The sequence below is a fragment of the Cyclopterus lumpus genome, chromosome 5, assembly GCF_009769545.1.
Source record: "Cyclopterus lumpus isolate fCycLum1 chromosome 5, fCycLum1.pri, whole genome shotgun sequence".
Taxonomy (NCBI): domain Eukaryota; kingdom Metazoa; phylum Chordata; class Actinopteri; order Perciformes; family Cyclopteridae; genus Cyclopterus; species Cyclopterus lumpus.
The window spans coordinates 14,412,869-14,439,174 of NC_046970.1; the positions used below are offsets into that span (position 1 = coordinate 14,412,869).

The window sequence follows — 26,306 nt, forward strand, 5'->3', positions numbered from 1 at the left end:
TCAGACCTGTTTCATAGTGATTAACAGAAACACAATACAATTTGAATCATGTTAAGATAAGATTAGGTAATACTTTCTAAGTCCCACAGATGGGAAATTGGAAATGTTTTTAATGCTAATACCACTGATATACTTTTAAACAGAGTGTGATTTTATTCAAATTGAATTTGGACCCAATAAACAGCATTTATAAACTACAAATAAAGAAATAGATCTTAAAAGCTTTCAGAAAATAAACAATAGAAAGACTGGCGTAGTCCTGATAAATCCTGATTGTTAAACTTACCAGTCAAAAGCTGATGCGTTTCAGCTTTAAAATTAGGAATTTGTTGCTGTCTGTCACAATTATATCAGAGTTTCTATTGGCCTAAAGCTAAAATGAGAGAGGGTAATTGACACGGTATATTTGTTTTTATTGCTCCATGTTCTTATTATTTTTATTTATTAGACTCTGAGCAACTGAGAAAGTCCCTATTTGTTTTACCTGTAATTTTAGTTATTCTTATTTTTTTAGCTTTTAGGATGTTATAATTATGTTATGTAAAGTGTCTTTGAGTATCACGAAAAGCGCGATATAAATTAAATGCATTATTATTATTAAATGGTATGCATCGGTAGATATGTACTTTTTAATGATACACCACAATTTCATCATTTATAGCTAATTATTTCACAGAGCCTCTGATAGAGTGCCACAGACTGCTGGGGGTCCCTGGAACCTTTTAGAAAAACTGGTAAAGTGAAGTGAATTAACAATATACTTTAGTCTGCAGGGGAAACAAGCTCTAGATTTCCTCCAGTGCACATGATCAGTCTTCTTATAACCCCAATTAGACACAGAAATACATTTACATGCTGATGATGTATAACCAACAAGATGGAGCGTTCTTGTTCCTTTTCCATACATGTTCCACAACAATTAATAATATCTGCTAACAAATTAGTCATCGCAGGAACTAATTAGTTATTCAAGACTATATAAAACTAGTATTCTTTGACCCCTAAGATTTATGATGGAAGCCCATTAATGATATTACTACTGTTTTCACAGGCTGAATAGTACTCTTTCTGGGACAAGTAAACTGGTCTTCATGTTTAAAATTAGAATGATGAGATAATAAGTTAATGTCTGCTGTATTTGCAGCTCCCAGTTATCCCAGTAGTTATCTATCTAACTGATTATATAATGTCAATTAACACTGACAGCTGTATATATTGTCTCTTACATTGTACATAACCATCCTACTGTATATACTTCATTATGTTCATATAAGCTATATACATATTGACCACCATCATACCTACCTTACACATTTTGTATAGTTTGTTTATTTGGTATATATGACATATACATCCCTTCTTTCTATTACTAGAGGACATTGGTCTATTATCCATTCTTTACATTAGTGTATCATTAAACATCTCTAAATGTTACTGTGCTATACTGTTTGGTTTGAGGCTGAACTGCATAGTGTTACTGTGTGTGATGAATAACATTGAATCTAATCTAATAATATACAACAATTGTCAGAAAACAAGTTTTAAAAATGAGACACTACGTCGAATTAATTCCTTTTATGATTTCAATGTATATTTATATTACCAATACTATAAATGTTCTACATCTCATAATGTTGACCGTGCCATTAGTATTTCTATTTTTTTTTCAACCTGACATCAATCTGTTTCTCTTTTCTTGGTGGAATAATTTTTCAAATGAGCTCTATTGTAATTTGTTTGCCATGGGAAACAGTAACATTACGCTTCCTGAAATACAGGAACGATCCAACAACATACTGGACAGTAGCCAGCTATTGATGCTCTAATACCAATATTCCTACATTTCCCATACTGCAGTGCGCCATCCCGAACCCCGCCCTTTCCTCTCCCTAAACTTTGGTTGTGTCGACTTTCTGTTTTGCATTGATTTGATTGCTTCGTCTCAGCTATGCGAGTTGGCCCCGGACTGAACACACCTCGCCCTGCACCACCACTGACTCTCCTCTTCGTCTTCCTCATCATTGCCACCAAAAGAGAACGTTTATTTTGTTGTCTCGCCGTCGCTCTCTCCAGGGAGATGTCCGCCTGCTTCCCCGGGCCTGACCCAGTTTAGGAAGAGCTTTTCCCCACGGAGCCGCATCAAGGAAACGACAACGTTTTTTGTCGCTCTCAGGTTGTCTTTCAGTGGCAACTGTCAAAGTTGCTCCCCACTTTTAACACGGAGCTGTATGGTGGAGGTAATTACTATGTCTGTTGAGCCAGGCCAAGGCAGGGACGGACGGGAGATGCCTTCTGGCTAGCTGCGCGGATGTTATCTGGACAACAGCCAGGTCGAACCAACACACATTATTTAGCACATTAGTCCGAAACGCATCATTGTGGTGTTATCGTTAGTGTTGTTGTTGACAGTCGGTTATCAGACAGACAGACTATTAACAAGAAACATGCCGAAATAGTGGTCACTTTGTTAGCTAACCGTTAATACCTGTCTTCGAGTCAACTAGCTAGCTAACTAACTTACAACCTTTCAGTTATCTTACCCGCGAGGTACGACATTAAGCTAGCTAGTCTGCTTCAACATCATACCAACTAAAGCCAACTGCCTGGCCTGTACTCACGGACACAACCCCCTACAGGGACTGTTGTCTGTCCAGCACAACACTACTCCTCGTGTTAAACTTCAAGTGAATTATTTAACGCAGCACACAAACTTGACTAACTAGCACTCAAGGGAAAAAGGTGTGTAACAGGACCATTGAGCAGCTAAGACGTTCAATTTGGGGTTTAAGCAGCTGCTGAACCGTGTGAACCACAACGAGGAGAAGACTGCTGACCATGGAGGGAAACGTACAACAACAGAAAACGACACCTTTAGCCCGGGAACTGACGAGGATATTTAACAGCTACAACAAACACACCATACAACTGAAGAAGAACTTAAAGGAGACGAACGCGTTTTTCCGGGAAATAAGGCAAAATTACAGCAATGCTTGTGCATCAACCATGAGCTCGGATGCAGCTTCTTTTGAGGCAGGTAGGTTTGAACACATGCTGCAGCAACATCCCTGGGGTGCCGTTTTTTTAAAGCGTCCCATGTTGTACATCTGTATCCTATGTCTAAAAGAAAAGCCGTTTCTGCTGCCAAGATATTTCTCTACCAACAAATAGACAACAACAATGCATTCATTCGGTTTTGGGAAAATAAAGGGATTAAGCCCCCTTCTGAAAAGCATGAGTAGACTAAGTGCTCCAAATATGCTGATATTTCTACACTCTGTAGCTGGCCAAGAGCCTTGAATAACACACACACATTCTTCTATTTTACATTGATTGTTCCTTGTGTGAGTGCTTTAGTGACTGGTTAGGTATGTATTAAAACCTGTGAGTCCAACTTTAAATTGATCATACCCAACCCCCCCTTTGATTTTGGATCACATGACCAAAACTCCATATTTCCTAACATTTCATGTAAATCGTTTCAATGCACAGGAGTGATTGTATGAAATGTAATGGATCACATCTGCACAAGTGTCTTTCTTCAGAGCCGGTGTGCTGTTTACAGAGATGATCAAAATCCTCAACGTTAGATGAACATTGTTAAGCCAAAGATTAGTTGTAATCAACAGAAAAAAGGAACCATAAAGCTAAACACGTCTTCACTTTACATGATTCAGCGAGATACTTTAATAGTGCTTGATCTAATATGTTGGTAGAAGTTATGTATAGGTATGCATTAACTGCCTGTTTCGTCTATCCACTGTGCAGGGGTCATGCAGTCAAATGCTCAGCACCGGTCTGTCTGAAACAATAGGCTTTAAGGCGTCATGTTCGGTCAAGGGGTGAATATTAGTAGGGGAATGGTCGATTAGAGTAACGGTTACAGGTAAAGCCAAACATTAGAAAGAAATGCAGTTGAAATAGGCCAAGGCTGCTCTCCTCTCTATTTGTTATATAACTGTTTTAGACTGTGACTCAGCATCACTGAGGATTAGGCCTATATCTGATACCCTCGATAATAAGGTTGAATTGGTTCTTTTGTGTGTGTGTGTGCTCAACATCTTAGTGCTGGATCGGGAAATAATAGCCCCAGGAATAATATCAGACTGTCAAATAAGTACATCTCTTATATTGGACAAGGATCTTATGGGAATCCTGGGAATAATGCTGATGCAACTGAAAGTCAAGGTCCACTTCCCAACATCATATACCTCTTTGTGTTCTGTCTGTTTTCTCAGGCCAGCTCAGCTGCATCTCTTTCCCAAGCCATGAGGAAGAGTTCCTGCGTAACACAGTGGGCGCTGCCCCGTACATTCTGGTACTCGGCCAGGACTGTGCTGCCCGCTACCAGCTGCTTAACTGCCTTCTGGGGGAGAGGTTGCTGCCACTGGGCCCAGAGGCTGGAGAGGCTTGTGAAGGAGTCCAGGGCACTGTCTGCAAGAGGCGGAAGCTGTGTTTCACCCATGGGAGACAGACACGGCTCAGCTTGGCACTGCCGGGCCAGTATGAGCTGGTGCACCAGCTGGCGGCTAACTGTGGTCGCTGGGACACGGTACCCCGGGAAGACCTGGAGATCCATGAGGAATGTGAGGACCCGGCCCACAGGCTAGCAGAGCTGGAGATCACCCTACATCACCCACTGCTACAGGTAGGCTTTAAATCACAGGCAGCAGATTCTGTGTGAAACCTATTGGATCTACTTTCCATGCAGTGTCCACTCAGTCTAAATAAGAGTTTGATCATTACTTTTTCTCCCCGTCATAAACTTTTACATTTAAGTTTCTATACATTTGCAGTAAGATTAGGCATTGTGGACTTGTTGCTCACTGCTGTATTTTTTTAAGGAGCTTGGATGAAAAGTGGATGTTGTTGTTTTATGGAAGAAAGCTCTGGAAAGCCCTCTGGAAAAGCTTTTACCAGAAATGTCATGAGCAAAACTAAGTTGATGACATCAGATGTTGGCATCAGGACATTACTAGTTTGTCTAATATGTGACACAGGGCACCCATGGTATCACATTCTGAAGTAAGTAGATTAATTTGCTATTGAATACACATAAGTGTTCTAAGAGTTGATATTGTAAGATTTGTTGGATATGTATACACACCCTTCCTTAGGCCAGTAGAGAGGATATCTCTGCTGACCCATGAGCAGTATTCAGAGGGTTCAGTTCAACTTCAAATGGACCTGAAGTCTTTGCATGGTCCTCCATTTACTTAGAACATGTCTGTGAATATCTTTTGACAAAAACGGATTAATTGACATTACAATCATCAATTAGAAAATTCACATTTTGATTTATAATTGTAATATGGTGTTTTAAAACTTTTTAAAAGGAGGTTTGGCACAGTTTAAGGTATACATTACATTACATTACATGTCATTTAGCTGACGCGTTTATCCAAAGCGACTTACAATAAGTGCATTAAACCATGAGTCCAAACTCAGAACAACAAGAATCATAGAAGTACAATTTCTTCAATAAAGTTAAACTACAAAGTACTATCAGTAAGAGCCATGTAAGTGCTACTAAAGTGCTACTACGGCGCTACCTTCCCTATTCAAGGTATAGTCGAAAAAGATGTGTTTTTAGTTTACGACGGAAGATGTCCTGATGTCAATGGGGAGCTCATTCCACCAATGAGGAGCCAGGACAGCAAACTGTCGTGACTTCGTAGAGTGTTTAGCTCGAAGTGAAGGAGCTACAAGCCGATTGGCAGAAGCCAAGCAAAGTGAACCGGCTGGGGTGTACGGTTTGACCATGTCCTGGATGTAGACCGGACCCGATCTGTTCGCAACACAGTACGCAAGCACCAATGTTTTGAAGCGGATGCGGGCGGCCACCGGTAACCAGTGAAGGTTGCTAATTAAGAAAGGTTGAGTTTTTTTAAATGTCTGCTAGTTTTATATACTATTCTGATTTTGTCGGTCATACAGTGGTTTACTGTACTGCACATCAACATGACAAAAACAGTCCTTTAGTGATTTCATTGATTTTAAACTTTTATTTTGTGTGGTGGCATTTCCTCTTGTAGGACTAAACAAAAGGAAAGATGATTAGATTTTTTTTTCATGCTTGTCTCTGGCCTGAATTAGCCTTGTTCACACATGGTTTAGCTCACAAACAGATTACTTAGGAGAGCTGATTATTTTCTGAGTTGTTCAGTCTTATACTTTACCTGATTTGTGCTACTTTTCAGAAATACGTTAATTTCCAGTCACAATTCTCCTGTTCAGGTTTTTAGCACAAAAACAGATTCACAGGTTACTGTGGCTACGTAAAAAAGGAAACCTTGTTGGACAAAGTGGAACTGTGCTGGTATTCGGCCAGTGTGACCTGAACATCACAATATCTTGTGGGAGTGAATTGATCTAGCATGGTGTGAGGATTGTAGTCCTTCCCTATCATGTGTGACACGTGGAAATTAGTCTCTAATCCTTTAGACCACGGCTCAGAAACAAGGCCTTGCTCTGCCTCGGGGCAGCCCACCCGCCCCAGCCCACTTACGTAATGCCACTGGTCTGGTGCGTTTCACATGACTAGGTCATAGTAAAAAAAAATCCCAAACCCTTCAATGTGGTGAAGTTACCATGTTTTCACCTAAATTCTGCGACACTGGTTGTTCACGTAATTTCTTGTGTTTTTAGTAGTAATACAAGTTATTATTTTTTACTTGTGGTTTGTGTGAGCTGTGCTAATTGAAAATACCCTTTCACCACTTTATTTCCCCAGCATCTTTCCTGAGAAAATCAATTTGTACTAATGTTGACACATTTAAAAGAATAATGAATCCTCAAAAATATGTCTGTGACAAAAACACACCAGTCAGTTTGTCTCAATGGTGTTGTGGAAACACTTAATTTGTGAACATTCTTATTAGTTAAAATGAATGTTTGATTATTGTTATTATATTTAAATGCGTGACTGAATATTTAAAAATATGTTTGGTAAAAACCTATGGTATGAAATTTGCATTTCTCTTCATTATCTTTTTGTGATCAACAAGTAAATGAAGTATTGTTGACTTAATTTACATTTTAAAACCCTTTTTCACTGCTTCATCTAGAGACACCACTGTCTTATCGCAAAGAGACAAAAGTATAATAGATGAGCGCCTGCAAGGAAAATATTAGTGCTGGAAGTAAAGCCAGTCATTTCACATTGTTGTTCATTTTCACATGTGACTGAGAGGCGTGGGCTTTGCGGACCCTTTTTTGGGGTCAAAGTTGGTCACATTTGTGAGGACGTCAGAGGCGTTATTGTTCGTAGTAATAATACAGACATTATCACAGATGAGCGACAGAAAGACCAATTATCATGTATTTCCATGCTCAAATTAAATAATCTACAACACATTTTTATATATACCTATAATTTTGATAGTTGTGAACATAGTTTTGTCAAAAACTAAAGCAGTGTGCCACTCCTTTTAGGTTTCTGCTGAATGAATAAAAGATTAACGTGTTTGATTTGGAGGCACAAAGGCACAGAATCTGTCTTCTCCCTGCGGTATTCACACACTCATGCCAAAATCACAGCAACCTGTCTTACTGGCCAACTTGCTAATTATCCTTCTCTTCATCCCAGAGTTAACCCATGCTTCCCACCTTAACTTAAACACCCGGGGGACAAAAAGGGTGATATGCTATCACCACGTTTAGAAAATTCTTGTGCTACATATTCGGTTATGTTTATTGCTTCATGAATTCACATAAGCAAGTCTATTGTGAACAATGGCCTGTTATATTACCAGTCACCCTTAAAATATGCTAATAATGCTTGATTATCAAAATGACTGTTTGTCTTGACTGTTGCTTTGTTTAATGCTAACCCGCACTGATACTTCTAATACTTCTAGTACCTTTTTTAAAGCGCTATGCAAATATAATGTATTATTAACAGACATGAGAAAAACAAAATAGTAACTTCAAAATAGCTAACATGCTTACATATTCTTGATGGGTTTTGTTGAAAACTGACTGCAATAAATCAGTTGTCTTGATTTTGATTGGTTGTGAACAAATGTTTGTAGGCTATCTTTGTTCTAAAGAGACTGCTCAGATGGGCTCTGTTCTGTTTCTTGGAGACAGGACTGACTGTCTCCTTTGTGTTTGTTGTTTTGTTGGTCATTTTGGCCTCTTTTCTCAGGCTGTCCCCCACCCCCATCATGGTCTCCCTCTCAAGCCCTCTCCGAGAGTATTTTTGTTAAAGTCGTTATTTATCAAGGGTTAAGAAAACTACTTGTGTCATTTTCCTACCCTGTCGCAGAAAATTCCCAAGACCACCACAAATATTGATGTGCCATTCAGTGTTCAGAAATAGAAGGAGCATGTGATATGTGTGGAAGTGTGCTTTTTCTTCCTTTTGCAGTTAAGGCTGTTTAGATATCTTTGAACATACATTGTCTTAAACTGTGCTCCAAGTGCCTTGAACACTTTATGTAACAGGGGCTATAGTTTTTTCACCTGGTGAGTATAAGCCTCATATTCACTCACCCTTTAGCTCTGTTTTTTGTTCTACACCAACTCTTGAAGAAAATGTCCGGCTCATTAACTGATAGTTAGCTGTGGATACGTCACCACAAGCGACACCTTTCACATTACACATAATAATTGGATGCAAAAAATAATGAGTACAGCAGCTTTAAATTCCTTTGACTTACATTTTTGATTCAGTAGTATATTGCAGTACAAATTCATCAACTAAATCCTGTGGTATCCTCCTAGTGGTCTGAATGGCTGGATTTTTACTAAGTAAATATGAAAATATGTTTTTGGCACATTTTCTTTCTCACAGAACCATATTTCCTAATTATTTACTGTATTTACAGCAGTTTTTTTTCTTTTTCTGGTTTGTCTTTAGGAAGCAAAGGTCATGGTAGTGCCTTGTCCGAGTGTCCAGCCCATAGAAGAGGCACTGGCAGACTGCACCCGCACTGTCATCCCCATCATACTCTATGCCATCAACCAGGACTCCCTAAGCACAGACCATGTGGCTGAGCTGTGGAAGGTCAAAGAGATGCTCTCCTTTCCTATCTGTTTTATTCGTATTCCTGACACAATGCCAGCAGCCTCACCAAAACCCGGCCGCCGTGGAGAGAGGGAAAGGGAGAGAGATAAGGAGAAGAGCGCCCTCTATAAGCAGCTACTCTCCCTCGGCTTCCTTAGTAGCCCAGTAGGACACTGCTCCTGTGGCGCCCCTACACAGACACCCACCCCGGGTGCCAAGCCCCAGAGCGTGCTGGGTGAGGCTTTCGAAAGGCTGCATCGATTGCTGGTGCCTTTTACTCGTCAAGTGCTTCAAAACCAGCAGGTGGAGGCTGCAAACCTGCTTAATGGGGTTCATTGTCGCTGTCTAGATCTTTTCATCAACCAGGTCAGAGGATGATGCACTTTTGATCTGTATCACTGTGATTGTTCTACTGCTTCATACTCATGACAGTTGTTACTACCTTTGTATGCACTGCTTGATCTTAGTCTACTTTGACTCAGTATGCCCTTGAAAAATCCCCATCAGACTTTTATCTTCTCTGCTTCTCTTCTCTGCAGGCCTTTGACATGCAGAGGGACCTGCAGATAACCCCCCGCAGATTGGAGTACACCCGTGAGAAAGAGGGGGAACTCTTCACCTCCCTGATGGCCATTGCTAACCGCAAACAGGAAGAGATGAAGGAGATGATTGTGGAAACACTCGGCAGCATGAAAGAGCAGTTGCTGGAGGATGCTGCCAATCTGGAGTTTACAGGTTAGTGAGTAAACAGCCTGGATAAATGCCATAACGCAGGTTTTCTCTGCTGTGGTTTTGTCAAGATGTGTCATATTGTCTACAAAGATATTATGTTTTAAGGGGTGGCCCAAATAATTACATGATAAAAGTTGGTATAAGTAATGAATACGTTTGCTCCTAAATTTGAACTTTCATAACACAGAGCGGGTTTGAGAAACATTTAAAGAGTTGAGAGGAATAGAGAAAAAGAGTTCAGGGTATTTATAGTCCTTATAGTTTACTAAACACGACACAAACTAAAGTAGTTAAGTAAAATGTATGTTTTACAGTGAGCAAATATTACTGTAAAGATTACGAAAGCTGTTCCCCAACCAGATCAGCGTACTTCCAATCTAATCAGCTCTTTTTTTATGGAGTACATACTAATGCATTACTAATGTATTACAAGCTTGTGATTTTAATGGATATTAGAATAACAAATAATGCTTTACCAGCAGCTTATTTTATTGTGTGCTTTTGTTTTCATTTATGGTGTTTAGTCAGCAAAACATATTTATACAATTATGTTAGGTTGTCTCTGCTGCTGTCAGACTATTTATTAAATGCATGCCTTTATTAAATAAAAAACATTTAGTTTGTTTGTTGATGGCCAAAAAATAATTTGTGACAATGTGTTTGGCTTCAGTCCAGATGTGGACTGATTTACTGTGAACAAAATGAATTTCCTCTTCAGATAAGAGGAACAGTTCAAATTTAATGTTTTTTTCCAAAATGTGATCTAATATATTACATTATCTTAATTTGTGAATAATAGTGTTTCTATACTCGTGAGTTTAACTAAATCATAACCTATGAGTTTTTCTACAGTAAATATCCATCCTTGTTTTAGATTATAGGATGTGGGAAATGTTATTTTCCTACACAGACCATAGTAACCTCGGTCCTGTGGGTTCACATCAGCTTACTCAAAAATGACTGCATGTGTGCCTTCTTTATCTCGCTCTAGAAATCTTCAACTTAATTCCTTCTTTATTATGTTTCTATTTAAAAAAAAGATGACTGACTCGTGGTACCCATTCAGATTATTTTTTATTTGAACCATTCTCTCTGATGCTGCCGATGTCTATCATTATTATTATTGCCCTTTTATATATCAATTATCCACCAACCTCTAAAGGGTGTGATAAAATGTAAAGTTTGAGCCATACTCTTTTAATTCTGGCACCCAACAACACAGCAAGAGGTGCTCTAAGGTGATTCCAGTTTGCCTCCATTCGCTTCAACATCAAGACTTTCTCATACCAATATCTGACTTCATTAATTCATCAGGAATTCTGAGCTGTTGGAGACATACACTACATATTTACTTGACAAACTATTTTCTTTCAACTGCAGACATCATCGTAACAACTAATGGAGAGCCTGTTACATCGAGGGAGATCAAATCTTGTATCCACCAGATCCAGGAGCTGATAGTGGTTCGTTTGAATCAGGCCGTGGCAAATAAGCTGATCAGCTCTGTGGACTACCTAAGGGAGAGCTTCGTAGGAACTCTGGAGCGGTGTCTCAACAGTCTGGAGAAGTCACACATGGATTCCTCTGTCCACAATATCACTTCCAATCACCTCAAACAGGTGGGCAGTAATTTGCGAAAAACAGGAACCTTATTTATACTATTAATAATAATGCTGATATTGATATTAAAATGTTTTTTACGAAAAGTTATATACAAATACAAAGTAATTTCTGACTGAGGCTCCAATATGAAAAATGTTTTGAGGGAATATTTTAGGTTTTGAAGTTGTAGGAACATCTCTGTTTACTGTTCATTTAATCATATAAACCTGAGTATGAACCAATCACCAACCAACGAGTCAAATTCCTTGTATGTTCAACCTACCTGGCAATAGACACTTCTGATTCTGAATTGAAAGTTGAAAACTAAAACAAAAGGGTTCAACATGGGATCAGACACTTATTAGCATTACAAATATTTAAAAAAAAGTGGTTTTCCAACAAAGAAAAGTGAAATTTTATCAAGCATAGCCTTCATTAGCCTCGTCAACGCCGCTTGCCTTCAGCGCCACACGCCTTTAGACCATCAGACGGCATTCTGATATTGTAGGAGGTGGATTTGCTGCATATTTACTCCCTCTTCTCATCTGCCACAGTTATTAAATGCTGCCTATCATGTGGAGGTCACATTTCATTCAGGATCTTCTGTCTCAAGACTCTTCTGGGAACAAATCAAACAGGTCAGTGTCTAAAAAAATTCAGCAATAGGCGTTTCAAAACGCAAGGTGATCAGTGACTTCTGAAGAGGTGTTCTTACTCTGTGTCTTGTCTCTAGATAATCCACAGGATAACATTTGTGAACCCTCCTGCCGTCTCTCCAGAGTGGAAGCGGAAAGTGGCCCAGGACGCCATAGAAAGTCTCAGTGCTGCTAAACTGGCCAAAAGCATTTGCTCCCAGTTCAGAACCCGCCTTAACAGCTCCCACGAGGCCTTCGCAGCATCTCTGCGCCAGGTGCACTTTCTCTTTCTCTCTGCCCTTTTCTTTTGTCTCTCATCTTTCTCTCTCCAATCCTGTATCATGCAACAACCTTGTTGCCCCCTCAAAAGGGCCCCTCACATGTCCACAAAACACATGTAGACTGGAGGGGCAAGCTGAGCTAAGCCCGGCTATCCCTTTCTGAGTTGTCTGATGATTTTTTGAAACTTACTTGAGCCCCAGTGTGAAAATAGCTACAACTCCGTCCTTGAAGTCTTTGACAAATCAGTTCAAGTGAAATTGTGCCGATGATAATAATCACATGACAGACAGTGTGGGTCATATCAGTGACTACACTTCCGCGCTTAATAACTCTTATCTATCTGATTAAGTGATTGAGTGAAGCTCAAACATGTAAACCTCATAAAACATTATTATTGTTCTGGCATATTCCTTTGAAAAATTGCAGAATCACAAGTAGAGGAAACAATATATTATAGAGATAGAATCTCTGGTCAAAACAATCTAGATTGCTAAATAGTACATATTTCTTTAGATTTTGGTGTAAACTGTCCCCCTTTTTAATGTTTTTTCACTGCATGTCAGTATCTTAAAGGTTTCCTAATGCACTTTTTGACAATCTTGGACCTCCTCTTAGTGAAAAGAAAGATGCGTACATTTCAACTATTTCTCTTCAGCAACTTTGCATATTACAAAGATCCACTGATGTTATACATATGAATGAACTTGGCATACTTTACCCAGCAAATAAGTAAAAAGCTAATCATAATTCAAACCTAATGAAGAGGCAGACTTATGATGGCTAAATACAGTTTTCAGGCCATCAAAATTGTACTAACCTGATTGTTAATGAACAAATTCATAATAACTTTATTTATATAGCCCCATACACCATTATCGTTTCAAAGAGCTTCACAAACGAGTACAGATAAAATACAGCAGGAGCTCAAATCACATTTAACTAATACAATTAAAACAACAGAACTAAAATAATGGATACAATTACACAAAAAGAACAAATAACAAACAAGGAACAGATACAATAATGAAGACATAGATAAATGGTAAAAGTGAATCTTAAGTGGTGATTTAAAAGAGGCCAATGGGTATTAACACAATAATTAGACAATATACCAGACAACAGAACACAATCTTTAGATGTTAATTATTAAAAACAAATCTCGCAAACAATCTCGCAAACTTTACAGTTTGCGAGATTGTTGTTCCTAAAAGTTCCAGCTGAGCACAAAGCAAACACCAGTGATGAGAACTCAACCCTGTACTGTCAGCCAAAAATAAACATGAAATCCATCAAGGAGTAACTTTGTTGACCAAGCACTCTGCATTAACAAGTCTGACAAATGACACGCCCACAGAGGTCAAGACAACAAGCATGTTGTCACTGAGAACCTCAGGGCAGTTGTCCTCAGTCAAAGTAAGACACATTAGCCGTTGCTCTACTACGAGTGTAAAGTCTTATGAATAACTGTTAAATGAAACTAGTCATTGAGTAGCTACTTGTGATGCTAACCAGGAGATATTATGTCATGTGTTGGTGTTTGTAGCTGGAGGAAGGCCACACGGGTCGTTTGGAGCGCACTGAGGACCTGTGGCTGCGCGTGAGGAAGGACCACGCCCCTCGCCTGGCCCGCCTGTCTCTGGAGAGCCGCTCACTCAGGGACGTGCTGCTGCATGGTTAGTCACCACCAAATGTTTACACACAAAAAGAGAAATTCAATCTGCTCACATTTCGCTGCAAAAACCCTTTTTGAATTGTATCTTTTGCAAATACATTACAAAATTACAAATTTGCCAAAGAGTGCATTGTTTTATGACAGGCAAGCCTAAACTCGGGCGAGAGTTGGGTCGGGGTCAGTACGGAGTTGTGTACCTGTGTGACAGCTGGGGAGGACACTACCCATGTGCCTTGAAGTCTGTGGTACCACCTGATGATAAACACTGGAACGACCTGGCGTTGGAGTTTCACTACACAAGGTGAGTTAGTGAGAGGAGAGCGACTGTAAAAACATCACACACACAGACAGACTTGTAAAGACAGCTGCTTTGGCATGATCACAGCAGTGATCCTGTTTGTCTCTGAGTTATTTAATTTTTCACACCAAACTGCCGCAGGTACAAATCTCAATACTCCTCACAGCTGAGGGGAGATGGGAAATTCCAAATGGCTTGAGCAGTTTCTGGATAAGCTACATTCATCAAGTGCAGAAATGTTTTCATTGGACATGACAGTTGCCAAACTCCACCCACCATATAGAGTGTTTTGCCTGTTGAAACCTGTTGAACGTTTCTAATTACGGAACGTGGGAAAGCTTCTTTATGTGGACAAACAAGACATACATCAATACACTGTGACTTCATTGACTGATTAAAGTACTGCAGAATTGATATATTTTATAGTATTTTCTTTAGAATAGAATTTCAGATCAACCAGGACTGAAATCTTAAGGAGTGCCACTTAAACAAAAAGTGATTTAATTTTATGATCATGTTACTGAAGTCGGCTGTGTGTTGCTTCAGGTCCCTGCCCAAGCACGAGCGGCTTGTGGACCTACATGGCTCCGTGATCGATCACACGTATGGAGGCGGCTCCAGCATCGCTGTGCTGCTCATCATGGAGCGGCTGCACAGAGACCTCTATACAGGCTTGAAGGTGACTGGACAATGCAGAGATTGGAAAAAGAGACTATCATTGATTTTTAGGTAAAATATCATTCTTTACTTCCAGTTAAGTCTCCTTTCTCTCTCCATCTCTACCAGGCCGGTTTATCACTGAGGGAGAGACTTCAGATCGCCCTGGATGTGGTGGAGGGGATCCGCTTCCTCCACGGTCAGGGCCTCTTGCACAGAGACATAAAGCTAAAGAATGTTCTGGTAAGTTCAGACCAACTTTAAATTCAGCAAACGAGCATCTATATCACAACACTTCATGGATGCACTATACACTGACCCAACACGCACTTCCTTCTCTTGTGATGTCTGCTGTCCCTCTTTCCTTTTCCAGCTTGACAAACAAAATCGTGCAAAGATCACCGATCTGGGATTCTGTAAACCAGAGGCCATGATGTCTGGCAGCATCGTTGGAACGCCGATCCACATGGCTCCAGAGCTTTTTACAGGTACGATTACTGAGCAGTTTCTCACACATAATTTTCATCATGAAACAACTACCTGAGGTATAATTTCAGGAGAACCATGTTATAAGACCTTTTGTATATAATTGGTGTCACATCTTCTGTAAAAAATTATACTTCTGTAAAAAATTATACTTAATTGTGCAGGAATGCTCTATATTTTAAGATTTCCTTTACATTGTGACCCTTCTCCTAACAGGAAAGTATGATAACTCGGTTGATGTTTACGCCTTCGGGATCCTTTTCTGGTATCTCTGCACTGGTTCAGTTAAACTCCCAGAAGCCTTTGAGAAATGCTCCAGTAAGGACCAGCTCTGGAATAATGTTAAAAAAGGTAATACACGCTTTTACACCTACAGTTTGGTTTGTTTTTGGAATGGATATATGGAAATAAATATGTTTGTTACCTTGTAGTTCTGGTCCAGTTTGTGTTCACACTGAAGTTTTTACAAACAAAACAAGAGCAGTAAACACGATGTTATACAAACTGATGGGAACTGGGATTGAAACGTTTTGGACATTTTTGTGGTATTATCTGAATCCATGCAGGGAAATTGTATTCCGGGAAACTTAAATGCTTCTCATGCGTTTATTAATATTCTCTGATGTCACTGATCCACAAGGAAATAACTGATTATGTGTATTAGTCAAGACCTCATGCTATGAATAAGTACAAACGGGTAGAAAAAAAGAATGAAACAGAATGGAAAACAGTTATCTCAAACCATAATATAATGATAACTGTGGGATCATTTTTTTTGTTCTTAAATTCCATTGCTCCAAATTTCTTTTAAAGCAAAACTTCACCCACAAAATGACCATTTGTATATATCAATTACTCGCCACATGCTATCTTTAATTGTTGAGAAAACGCCCATGCCTCCGAGGTGAACGGAGAATCAGAAATCAGAGAAAAGTCCTGAAACCGATCCGTATAAACAGTCTCCAGCAGCCGTGCGACTCATCATGAAGAGTTCTAAATAGTAAAAGTTTTGTGTTGAAGTAGTGACCGTACAACTAAATGAATCCGACTTATATTAAATATACTGCACGAGTGAGTTCTTAAACTGTTTCGATATAGTTCTGCTGGTATCGTCTACTTAAATTCATCAAGACTTTTCTCTGTTATTTGATTCACCATGGAGGCAAGAAAAACTATTTCTTCAAAAATTAAGTCACATGGCGTGAATAATTGATTCCTGAAGATTGTGTCCATGACAATTCAGAGCCAGAAGATGGAGTTCAAAGTATTTTAGCTCCTGAATTCATGTCAGCTTATTCATAACCTCAAATGTAATCAACCTGAGGACTTGTTTTGGGTCTCTCTGATTCCGTCTGTTGTCTCACTTGTGTCCATGTTGTCTCCAGGAGCCCGACCTGAACGGTTGCCCACTTTTGATGAGGAATGTTGGCAGCTGATGGAGGCCTGCTGGAACGGGGACCCTTCCCAGAGGCCCCTGCTCGGTATTGTGGAGCCCAGCCTGCAAAGCATCATGGTCCGGCTCTGCAACTGCGGCTCGGAACAGAAAAGCAGCAGCCTCGACGACTCAAACTGAAATGACTCCAGAAAAACTAACATGTGTAACTGATTCTGATCAGGAAATAATCTTTCTTGTATTTATAAAGTACGGAGATGAACGGGAGACAAATGAATAATGTTCGAGCTGTCGTCCTTTTTGTTGGATTTACATTATTTATTAGGAGTTGACACAGATCTGAAGTTTGCAAATATGTGTGTTTTATTGTTTGTGCTTTGTGCATTTGTATACAAACTCTTCAACATGCTTATGATGTAATTGCCGTGCTAATTGCTGCTTGGTCATAGAATTGTTATTAGATGCAAATTGTTTTAAAAATAATCCATTCCCAGTGTTATAAAAAATATATAAAAGATTAATTTTAGATTGTATTTAAACTGAATGTCTGCATATTTACAAATACATCTTTTTTTAAAATAAAATGATCTTTTACATCTAATGTGTAACATCAATGGTTTTGTCTGAGGTAAGAATTAGCATTATTTTTGTAAATCAGTGGCTTGTGACTCATTTTGTCAACATGCAACACCTCTTCACTGGTTGCATGTGTATACTAGTGTTAATTGGTTGTGAAAACAATAAGCATTGATTTGTCTAGCAAAATACAATTCTTTTCTGTTTTTCTATCTTGTAAATCCTGTAGCGGATGTCCACCGAGTTTATAAAACGGAAATGTCTATGACACAACTAATAAACTTCTTTCAGGAGCTGCTTTCACATTCTAGAGGTCACAACATTTACCATGTCAGACCGTTATGGCTAAGTACCGTGTTCGATGGCCCCATATGTGCGCTTATGATCAGCCACATTCCTGAGGACACGTCCAACCGTAATTAACCACCTTAAAGAAACCTTTCCTTAATATCCAGGCCTAGTCATAGTAATTCATTGTGTGTGTGTATATATATATATAATATAATAATATATATATATATATATATATATATATATATACACACACAGACATAGCCAACTCTGTTTACAATTCTTGTAGTTTCCTGCCATATAAACTGGATGTTTCATTGCTCTTCCTGCAAGTTGTATCTCAACCTGTCAGACCAACAGAAGGGGGAGAGACCCTCCTCTTTGTGTCTCTGACCCAAGACTCTAATTTGTGCTGTAATGTTGAGATTCTTTTTATCCATTCAGTTATTATGCACATGTTGTGTAATTGTTTGATCATTCTATATTTAATTGATCAGGTTTTATTCAGGGATTCATATCCAACTATTTGGTATCATTCTGCAGCTGACATAGCACCGAGCTCAAATAAAGAAGAATTCAAACAAATCTTTAAGTATCTATTAATAATTATGTAAAATAAGGTTAAATTAAATAATCAAGATGGGATGGGTTTTGCTCCTTCCGCCATAAACTGCAAACCCTTTTTCATAAAAGATAATGCAAGAAGACATCAGTGTATACGTCACTCTTCTTCATGCACTTTGACTGGGCGTTGACGCTGAAAAGTGGTTTCCAAAAAAATCATCTCAGATTTATCCGGTGACCTCCATGTTTGAAATCACTGCTCTAACAGATACAATTATGTGAATGGCACATTTGAAGAAGTTTCAAGTAGTAACATGAGTATAAACTAGTTTGAAAAGAAACACGGTAAACTATGTATGTATCAAATCATGCTCACATGTACAGCGGTGTATCTCAGTAAGATCAAAGTCAGGAGAATTTGAAGTACAGCTTACATCTAGTTCAGGACAATTTTACTACATTATTTTTCATTTGATATTAAGAATTATTGATGGCTTATTACTTATCAAGTTGTATATAACATAATTTTACAGTTAAAGACTAGTTGATTCATCAAAGATTAGACATTTATAAAATAGTAATGGAAGTAATTATTATACACTTCCTTTCATGAAATCTTGACTTCCATTTCAGAACCAGCTGGAGCTCAGGAGAAAAGTTAAATGATGAAGACCAATGAGCAGCTTTAGCACCACCTAGTGAGTTGTTCATGCCTCATCTCTCTCCTTGGTTAAATATGTATTGTAATGTAAGCAAATTGTTGCTCAGACTCCATTTACATGCATTGTTTTGGGTCCATCATAAGAACTGGTTAGGATTTTATGACATATTATATTAGGTATGTTGTTATGATATACTTTGAGTATTTTATGAAATTTCTATGGCATACTATTCTGTCTTTGTGTTATTATTATTTTTTATGAAATTTTCACAACATATAATCCTCTGGCGTTTTATCACATACTAGGACTTTTTTATGGCATCTTTCATCGCACAGTATTCTATAACCTTTTTTATTACATATCTTATGACATACTATACTATGCCTTTTTATTATTTATTTATATATTTGTCCTTTTTTCTTGACATATTATACTAATACTTTTTAATGACATACAATACCACGACTTTGTATAGCATAATATACTATGTCTCTCTTTTATGAAATTTTTTATGGTATACTATTTCATGATATTTTCATAACATACTATTCTATGACATTTTATGACATACTTTTAATGTAATTTTCATTACATACAATGCTATGACTTTTATTGCTTTTTTCATGGAGTGGACATGGAAATAGTATACAATTACTTTGTATGACATACAGTACTGGGACTTTTCCATACTACACTGACTTTTTATGACATTATGGCATACTATATTAGGACTTTCTTTATAACAGTTTGTATGTCATATAATACTTTATCACATTTTCATATCATACTATACTACCCTAGTACTTTTTAATGACAGACTAAAACACAACTTTTTATGACAATTTGTATGTAAAGCAGTAATGTGAATATATGTATTTATAATATATTCTCACAATACTAAACCTTTGCTTCAACCATCAGCTGCAAAACAACAAAAAAAGTGTAATTCATTTAAGAGAACACAAACATATAACCACGTCCCTTTTTATAGTAAATCTTTGATTACAGTTGTAGGATGTTGATATCAGCAGAAAGCTGTAATACAAAACACATCACACAGTGAATTTGACTTAACTGGTAAAAAATGTAGGCAAGATGGAAATGGTAGAAAACATTTTAATCAGTAAAAACAGGAAGTGGCAGAGTAAAAGAGACAATTCTCTGATGGGATACCAGAGTTGATATGATTGACCTGGTAGGGTTGTTTCTTTATGGCATCAAATCTATACATTAAATTCATATGGTTGGAAAATTGGCCCCCACAAATATCACATCATTTGACTGAAAGTAGTCACCAAGATAAAATATATTTCCTCTTGAGGATCAAGAGGGATTACTAAGAACAGGTTCTTAGTGTTGACATTTTTACTTACATTTAAAGATTTGTCCTTGATTCATTTACAGGCCACTCTGTACAGTAAAAATGGATTACAGCGCAAATAGTATTACGGCACAATTTTGCATTATTTTACAAATCACAAAAGCTCCATAGCTAATCTATAAAATACAGCTGTTTAGTCACTGAACTCGAATGAATGCATTTATCACTCCAGATAAAACGCTGAAAAATGAGAGTGCTTTTAACGTCCATAAAAATGCACTCTCAGTGGACTTACAAAAACAAATTCATCAAAAGTCCTTTGATTCATTTTTAGGTCTGCGCATGCAGCTTTGCCCCCTCGGCGGCTGAGAAGGCCGTCAGTCTAGGCCGCTGTTGCCATCATCTTTCATTGATGAGAAATAGCTTATACGGAGCATCCACCAACAGTCTTTCCTCCTTGATATCAAGTTCAGAAATCCATGAAGAGCCTGCACTAGACCGCTGTGTGCCTCCTGGACATTTGAGGCGTGTAAAGTAACTCAATAACCTGAGCCTGAACTCCTCAAACAGACTCAGACTGGCACAAACACCAACAGCTCGAACAGTAACAAAAGCAGGCAAACCAGGAAGACGTCACAAAGTAGTTAATGCATGAAAAAGTGATTTCCCTGAATGTTTGCAAGTCTAAAACTAAATGACCCACCCCGAAAAAACATGACTTCTATCTTGTTCCACGGTCTTCAAAACAACATCTGTTTCCTGGAACAAATAAAACAAATTCCAAAAATAAAATAAAAGAATTGACCACCAACAAATTAGGGCGGTAAATTAAAAAAAGTGCATTTCTTCAAGTATGTAAACAAAATGATTTCTTTAAAGGGAGAGTGAGACTCGTTCTGTCGGTGTGCGTGAGCCTGGGCCAGTGCAGAGACTCCTGAGGTTTGGCACACACACACACACACACACACACACGGACAGACACAGACACAGACACAGACACAGACACAGTCCTTCAGAGGATGATGACGAGGGGGAATTCTTTCTCTTTCCACTTTTTTGTTTTTAAGGAGAAGTCCTTTGCTCCCGGTTTGCACTCATTGTCGAGGAAGGAGGCTCTATGACCTGCAAAGACACACCCCTTCGTCAGCACGGTCACATGGAGGTGTTGCAGTGGCTGTCGGGGATCAGGGTGGTGCATGGAGGTTGACAACAACGACATGGAGAAGGAGGTGGGTGGAGTCAGGATGGATGGAGAGGAATGTGTTGGAGATGAATGCAGCACAACATGAGAAAGAACACAAAAGACGAAGAAAATAAACACCTGAGGCGATGAAACACTCAAACATACAAACACACTGTGAGAGGGGTGACAGATGTTAAAATGATGTACCAATCTGAAGACGGTGATCCTGATTGTTTTGAATAAGGATCAGAGCTTCATGGGATAAAATTAAAGAATAAAAATCTATGATTTTTGGAAAGAGAGAAGGGGCAAAGAAGGTTAATTAGTTACCTACAAGTTATATTGATATTAAAAAAACCTGCTTTCTTTGATGCATATATACCTTTAAGAGACTCATACATATACACATGCGTATTCAGCCAGTCTATCCCTACTCTATCCTCACTACCCATTATACAGTAGCTGAGCTTTAATATCATAGTGAGCCATCCTTTTATTCATTTTGGACATCTGCAGCTTAAAGTGGGAGAGTTTAAGACTACAGCCTTGTTTAGTGCTAATTAGTTCTTCTTTTAAAAGACTAAATGGGAACATACAGTTGCATCAAAGTTTAAATAGCATTGAAACAATGATAACAAAAAGCTGGCGCTGCATGTCCACAACGAGAATCTGTTTCCATGTGCTACTGATGTAGATGACTGGATGGACCAGTTTAAGTAATCAATCCCACAGGTTTTGTTCTTAAAATAGGCGTTCATGTTGTTTTAGCACTCATCACTTTAGCACTACATTTATGAACTACACTGTCTTGGAGCAGTGACATCACAGCGCCATTAAAATTGTCCAGGACCCCTTCACACTTTGGGGAATAGCATTATGGGGGCTGTCTTCCTTTGGTTTAATAATACAATATCAGATTATTAAGTGGAAATGAGATAGACTACAAGCAATGAAAACAACAATCACTGACAATCACAAATTGTGGTTTGACTCAGACAGTAGACCGAAACACAAAATGACTCCTGCGACACACGATGGAGACGATTACAGGTAGAAAACAAGACGTTTCTTTTTGCTTCACTATTAGTATCTAATATTGCTTTTCATCTTCCTCTGGCTATACAGGTGTTAGCTTTTGTTAATACTCACTCTGATCCTGACGAGTCACCCTCCACCGTCCCTGCCTTGATGCTCACGGCGACTCCATTCAGCTGATCCGGCAGCCTGGTTTTAGCTTTGGGCCGACTGTCACTCGAGGAGGATCCCTGCGGAGACGTCGTGCCGGATGCTTTTTCACAAAGTTCATTGTGGATGCGGTTGAGACCATTTCTCTCTACAATGGGGGACAGCTGCTTCTTCTTTAGGATCCCTGCGAAGAATAAAAGTAAGATGTGGTGGCAAATGTTAGACGGGGAACAAATCTGAAAAAAGTAATTTATTCATAATAATTCCTGAAATTAAACAATATGACAAAGTGGAATAGGTCTTTGTAGTTTTACTACTGACGTTTTCATGACATACTATATCATGACTTTTGGTGTGATGTTTTTTCTGACATACAGTATAATGACTTACTATTCTATGCCTTTTAAACTAAATGTTTTATGACATACTATACTATAGTAGCATAGTATAGTAGTACTGGATCTTGTTGTGAAATATTATTTTGACTTTATCACATTTGTTTCATGAAATACCTATGCTTTTGCATTCGTCGTATTTTAAGAGATATGATACTCGGACTTCTGATGACATTTTGGATAACTATTTTGGAACGTACTATTACTTTTTTTATTTTGTACTATAGGATTACTTTTTATATGACATATTTTATAAAATGTCTCTTTAATGACAAACTATACTCAGACCTTCAAGACGTTTTTATGACCTACTATACTATGATATACTATACTGAGACATTTTTCGAGACTTTTCTATGACTACTATGATTGTTAATGACATTTCCTATTAAATACTTTTGTCATTATCTTGAAACAACACAAAGACACGTAGTGTTGAAAGTTGACTAGACCACATGGTCCTTACATTTTCTCCACAATATGTAAAAAACAGATCAAGTTGTACGTAATATCTAATCCCCTGCAGCTCTTAGTCTTGGGCTGGACTTTACCTTTGTGAGGGTGGGCATAGATGTTTGGCAGACTGGGCAGCAGCATGGTCATGGCCTCCTGCGTCTGGTCGTCCGACAATGTCCGGATGTCACAGCGCAGACTCTGCTCTGGAGTGTCCGGCTTCATTCTGTCTGTACACGTGAGCTCGCCGTCACTCACTGCTGCCGTGTAATCTCCTGGCCAGAACATATTACTCAAACTGTTGTCTGAGAAACAGAGACGAAGAATTCATGGAATGTGGGAAAAAAACATGTAACTCAGTTATTTTAACATATTAAATCATAATAGTTTTATATGGTATGAACCAAACAAGATAGTTGGGATGAGTTTACACTCCACTAGAGTGTTAATGAACATAAGTGGCGATACAATTATTATTCCTGGTTTACGAATGCGCATTCATGGTCAACATAGGTTAAGTGTCATTGGCTTAAATTAGTCCTTGTTTGTGCCTCTCATGTATTAGCATTACATTCTGGTCACTGCGCTAAGCATGCTCCTGTTCTTAAACTATTTCTATAACCGTCAAACTATCTGGATGAAAACTATTCCATCTGTTTTACAATAAAAAAGTTCCTACATTATTTCATTACCAGGTAGCCAGAAGTGACATATGTTCTACCTTGTTTTGAGAAACACAAGCACAATTATAGACATGATTTTGTATTAAAATACAAGATATTGGAAAGAAACATTGATATTCATCAATATAACTAAGAAAAACTTGTGCTTCACAAATTGATCGAGGATGCATGTAATTCTGGCTACCTTTGAACTTTATTTGAAGAAAATAAATAAAAAATTATGAAACAGTTTTTTGTTGTTCAACCGATTTTCATCCAGATGGTTTGAAGGGTCTTTGATGATTTTAGAAATACTTTTGTTAAGTGTTGATAATATATGAGCGGCACAAAGTGGGTCTGGGTTCAGATGCGTATCAGTACCGTGAGGTTGTGGTCTCTTGGTTACATTAGACGCCATGTTTTCCCAGCATTCTTCTGGGGGGAGTTGACCCTCCTCGTCCTCGCTGTCAGAGGAGTGTGTGGAGGCGTAGGAGCCGCTCTGGTCATCCTCCAGAGACAGGTCGCTGTCCGAGTCGCTGTCATGGTCTGCACACAGCCAGAGGGGAGAGGTTTACACAGTCTTCAGATCATTGCAGTTCAACTGAATAAGAGATTCCGAATGAGAGTAATACCATCCAGGTGCTCTTTAGTTTCATGGAAGAGGGACGCATGGTCGTTCAGAGCGATGTGTGCCTGACTGTTACTCAACCCATCGTCCCTGAAAAGACACAAGAAGTCTGTTTACAGCTGCTCCTGTCACTGTTGAAATAATACAGCATATGAATCTTTATTTTCTCATCACATTTAATTACCTGAGCACAAACGGCACATAGCTCTGCTGGCTCTTGCCGCTCTGCATGGTGCCGTTCAGGGACACACTGGAGTCTCCAAAGGGAAGGTGGTACAATCTGCCGTCCATGTAGTTTGTGTTGCATTTGTAGCCCTGAAATTACAGCGACAAATAAGAGGTGAGTAAAAAGCAATTATATAGAATGAACAGGGAGTACGTGGTGTATGTGATCTTGTGCAGCTGCTCATAGACACATATACTGCTGTTTTTTTAACAATTGTTACTCAAACAGAGTAAGAGGGGAATTTGACTTATTTTAACCAGCATACTAACGCACTAGTGAGTATTTCTAACAGTCACCCATAGCAACAGAGTGGCTCATGGTTGTACTTTTTTAAATAGTTTTTGGACAACAATTTTAACACAGAGGAATAAGATATTAAAGGCTTTGGAGACACAGGAAGGACTTGGTAGTGGAACGAATACATTTTTGGTTTTGGGCTTTGTTGTAAATATGAATAATATAGAAAATCACCAGTCTTATCATTTAAAGTGGAAAGAATATCTCAACACATTGATATACTTGATAGTTTTCTGTTTTTGGGAACAGATGCAGAATTATAAGATCAAAATATTAACCGACAGATGCAACTAACTCAAGCTGTGCGCTACATTTTAGAGAGTATTTGACTGAAAAGAGTAGTTTCTCAGAGATTGTGACGAGGGACTCACAGAGGCCTTGGATTTGATCATATGATCCGGGCGCTTGCGGCTGCAGCAGTATTTCATGGCATTCCTTGCTTCCTTATTGAAGACAATGCGGAAAAAGAAAACAAATGGACCCTGTGGTTGGGCGACAGAAGAGGGTAAGGAAAAAATACAGAAATCAACCATTCAAAGTGTTTCAGGGAGAAATGGATGGCTCACCTGAACACAGTTGAACCCAGCGAACAGGTAGTGGAAGATGATCATGTCGCTGTTGACGGAGAGGAGCGCGAGGAAACATGTGACTGAAACCAGGAGGAGAACGCCACCCGAGGTCTTTAGGCCAGAGCTGCAGAATCACATGAGAAGGTAGTGAGGTGCAGTGAGGATGATTTCTACGCATTCATAGAGTTCAGACTGAGAAACAGAGCAGCACATTGTCTGGGGAAGAGCTGTGGTGAAACATGAGCACGCTGTGAAATAATGTGAAATGTAAAAGCAACAACAACCGCAGCGCAAATGCAAACATCTACAACTGAAAACAGTCTGTTGTGCAATGCATTGTGGGACAATTATTTTCATAATAGATCAATTGTTTGGTCTACGAAATGTACAAAAATTCAACAATGAAACAATTATTTGATAATGTTTGATTAATTTGATTCCTTTTCACTAAATTGACTAATCTTGTTTATCAATGTTAGATTCCCTGTAATGTTGACAGTCAGTCCAACAGGGACAGATTCTTGGGCTCT

General features: G+C 38.7%; 2 protein-coding genes across 2 annotated transcripts in view; one reads left to right on the forward strand and one right to left on the reverse strand.

The window, feature by feature from the left end:
* Nucleotides 1-1,875: 1,875 nt before the first annotated feature.
* On the forward strand, nucleotides 1,876-16,946 carry dstyk (dual serine/threonine and tyrosine protein kinase). The gene is made up of 14 exons (XM_034532502.1): nucleotides 1,876-3,034; nucleotides 4,236-4,645; nucleotides 8,861-9,373; nucleotides 9,547-9,742; nucleotides 11,120-11,358; nucleotides 11,896-11,979; nucleotides 12,075-12,251; nucleotides 13,802-13,931; nucleotides 14,075-14,231; nucleotides 14,775-14,907; nucleotides 15,015-15,128; nucleotides 15,259-15,373; nucleotides 15,588-15,722; nucleotides 16,757-16,946. The coding sequence occupies exons 1-14, from the start codon at nucleotides 2,836-2,838 to the stop codon at nucleotides 16,942-16,944; spliced, it is 2,790 nt and encodes a 929-aa protein (XP_034388393.1). The 5' UTR covers nucleotides 1,876-2,835; the 3' UTR covers nucleotides 16,945-16,946.
* Nucleotides 16,947-21,245: 4,299 nt separating this feature from the next.
* celsr2 (cadherin, EGF LAG seven-pass G-type receptor 2) overlaps nucleotides 21,246-26,306 on the reverse strand; it is a 57,818-nt gene continuing 52,757 nt past the window's right edge. Inside the window, 8 exon segments of the mRNA XM_034532499.1 lie at nucleotides 21,246-21,352; nucleotides 22,511-22,730; nucleotides 23,493-23,699; nucleotides 24,438-24,602; nucleotides 24,689-24,774; nucleotides 24,869-24,999; nucleotides 25,579-25,689; nucleotides 25,774-25,900. Coding sequence (XP_034388390.1) covers nucleotides 21,331-21,352; nucleotides 22,511-22,730; nucleotides 23,493-23,699; nucleotides 24,438-24,602; nucleotides 24,689-24,774; nucleotides 24,869-24,999; nucleotides 25,579-25,689; nucleotides 25,774-25,900 — 1,069 coding nt within the window. The 3' untranslated portion in view covers nucleotides 21,246-21,330.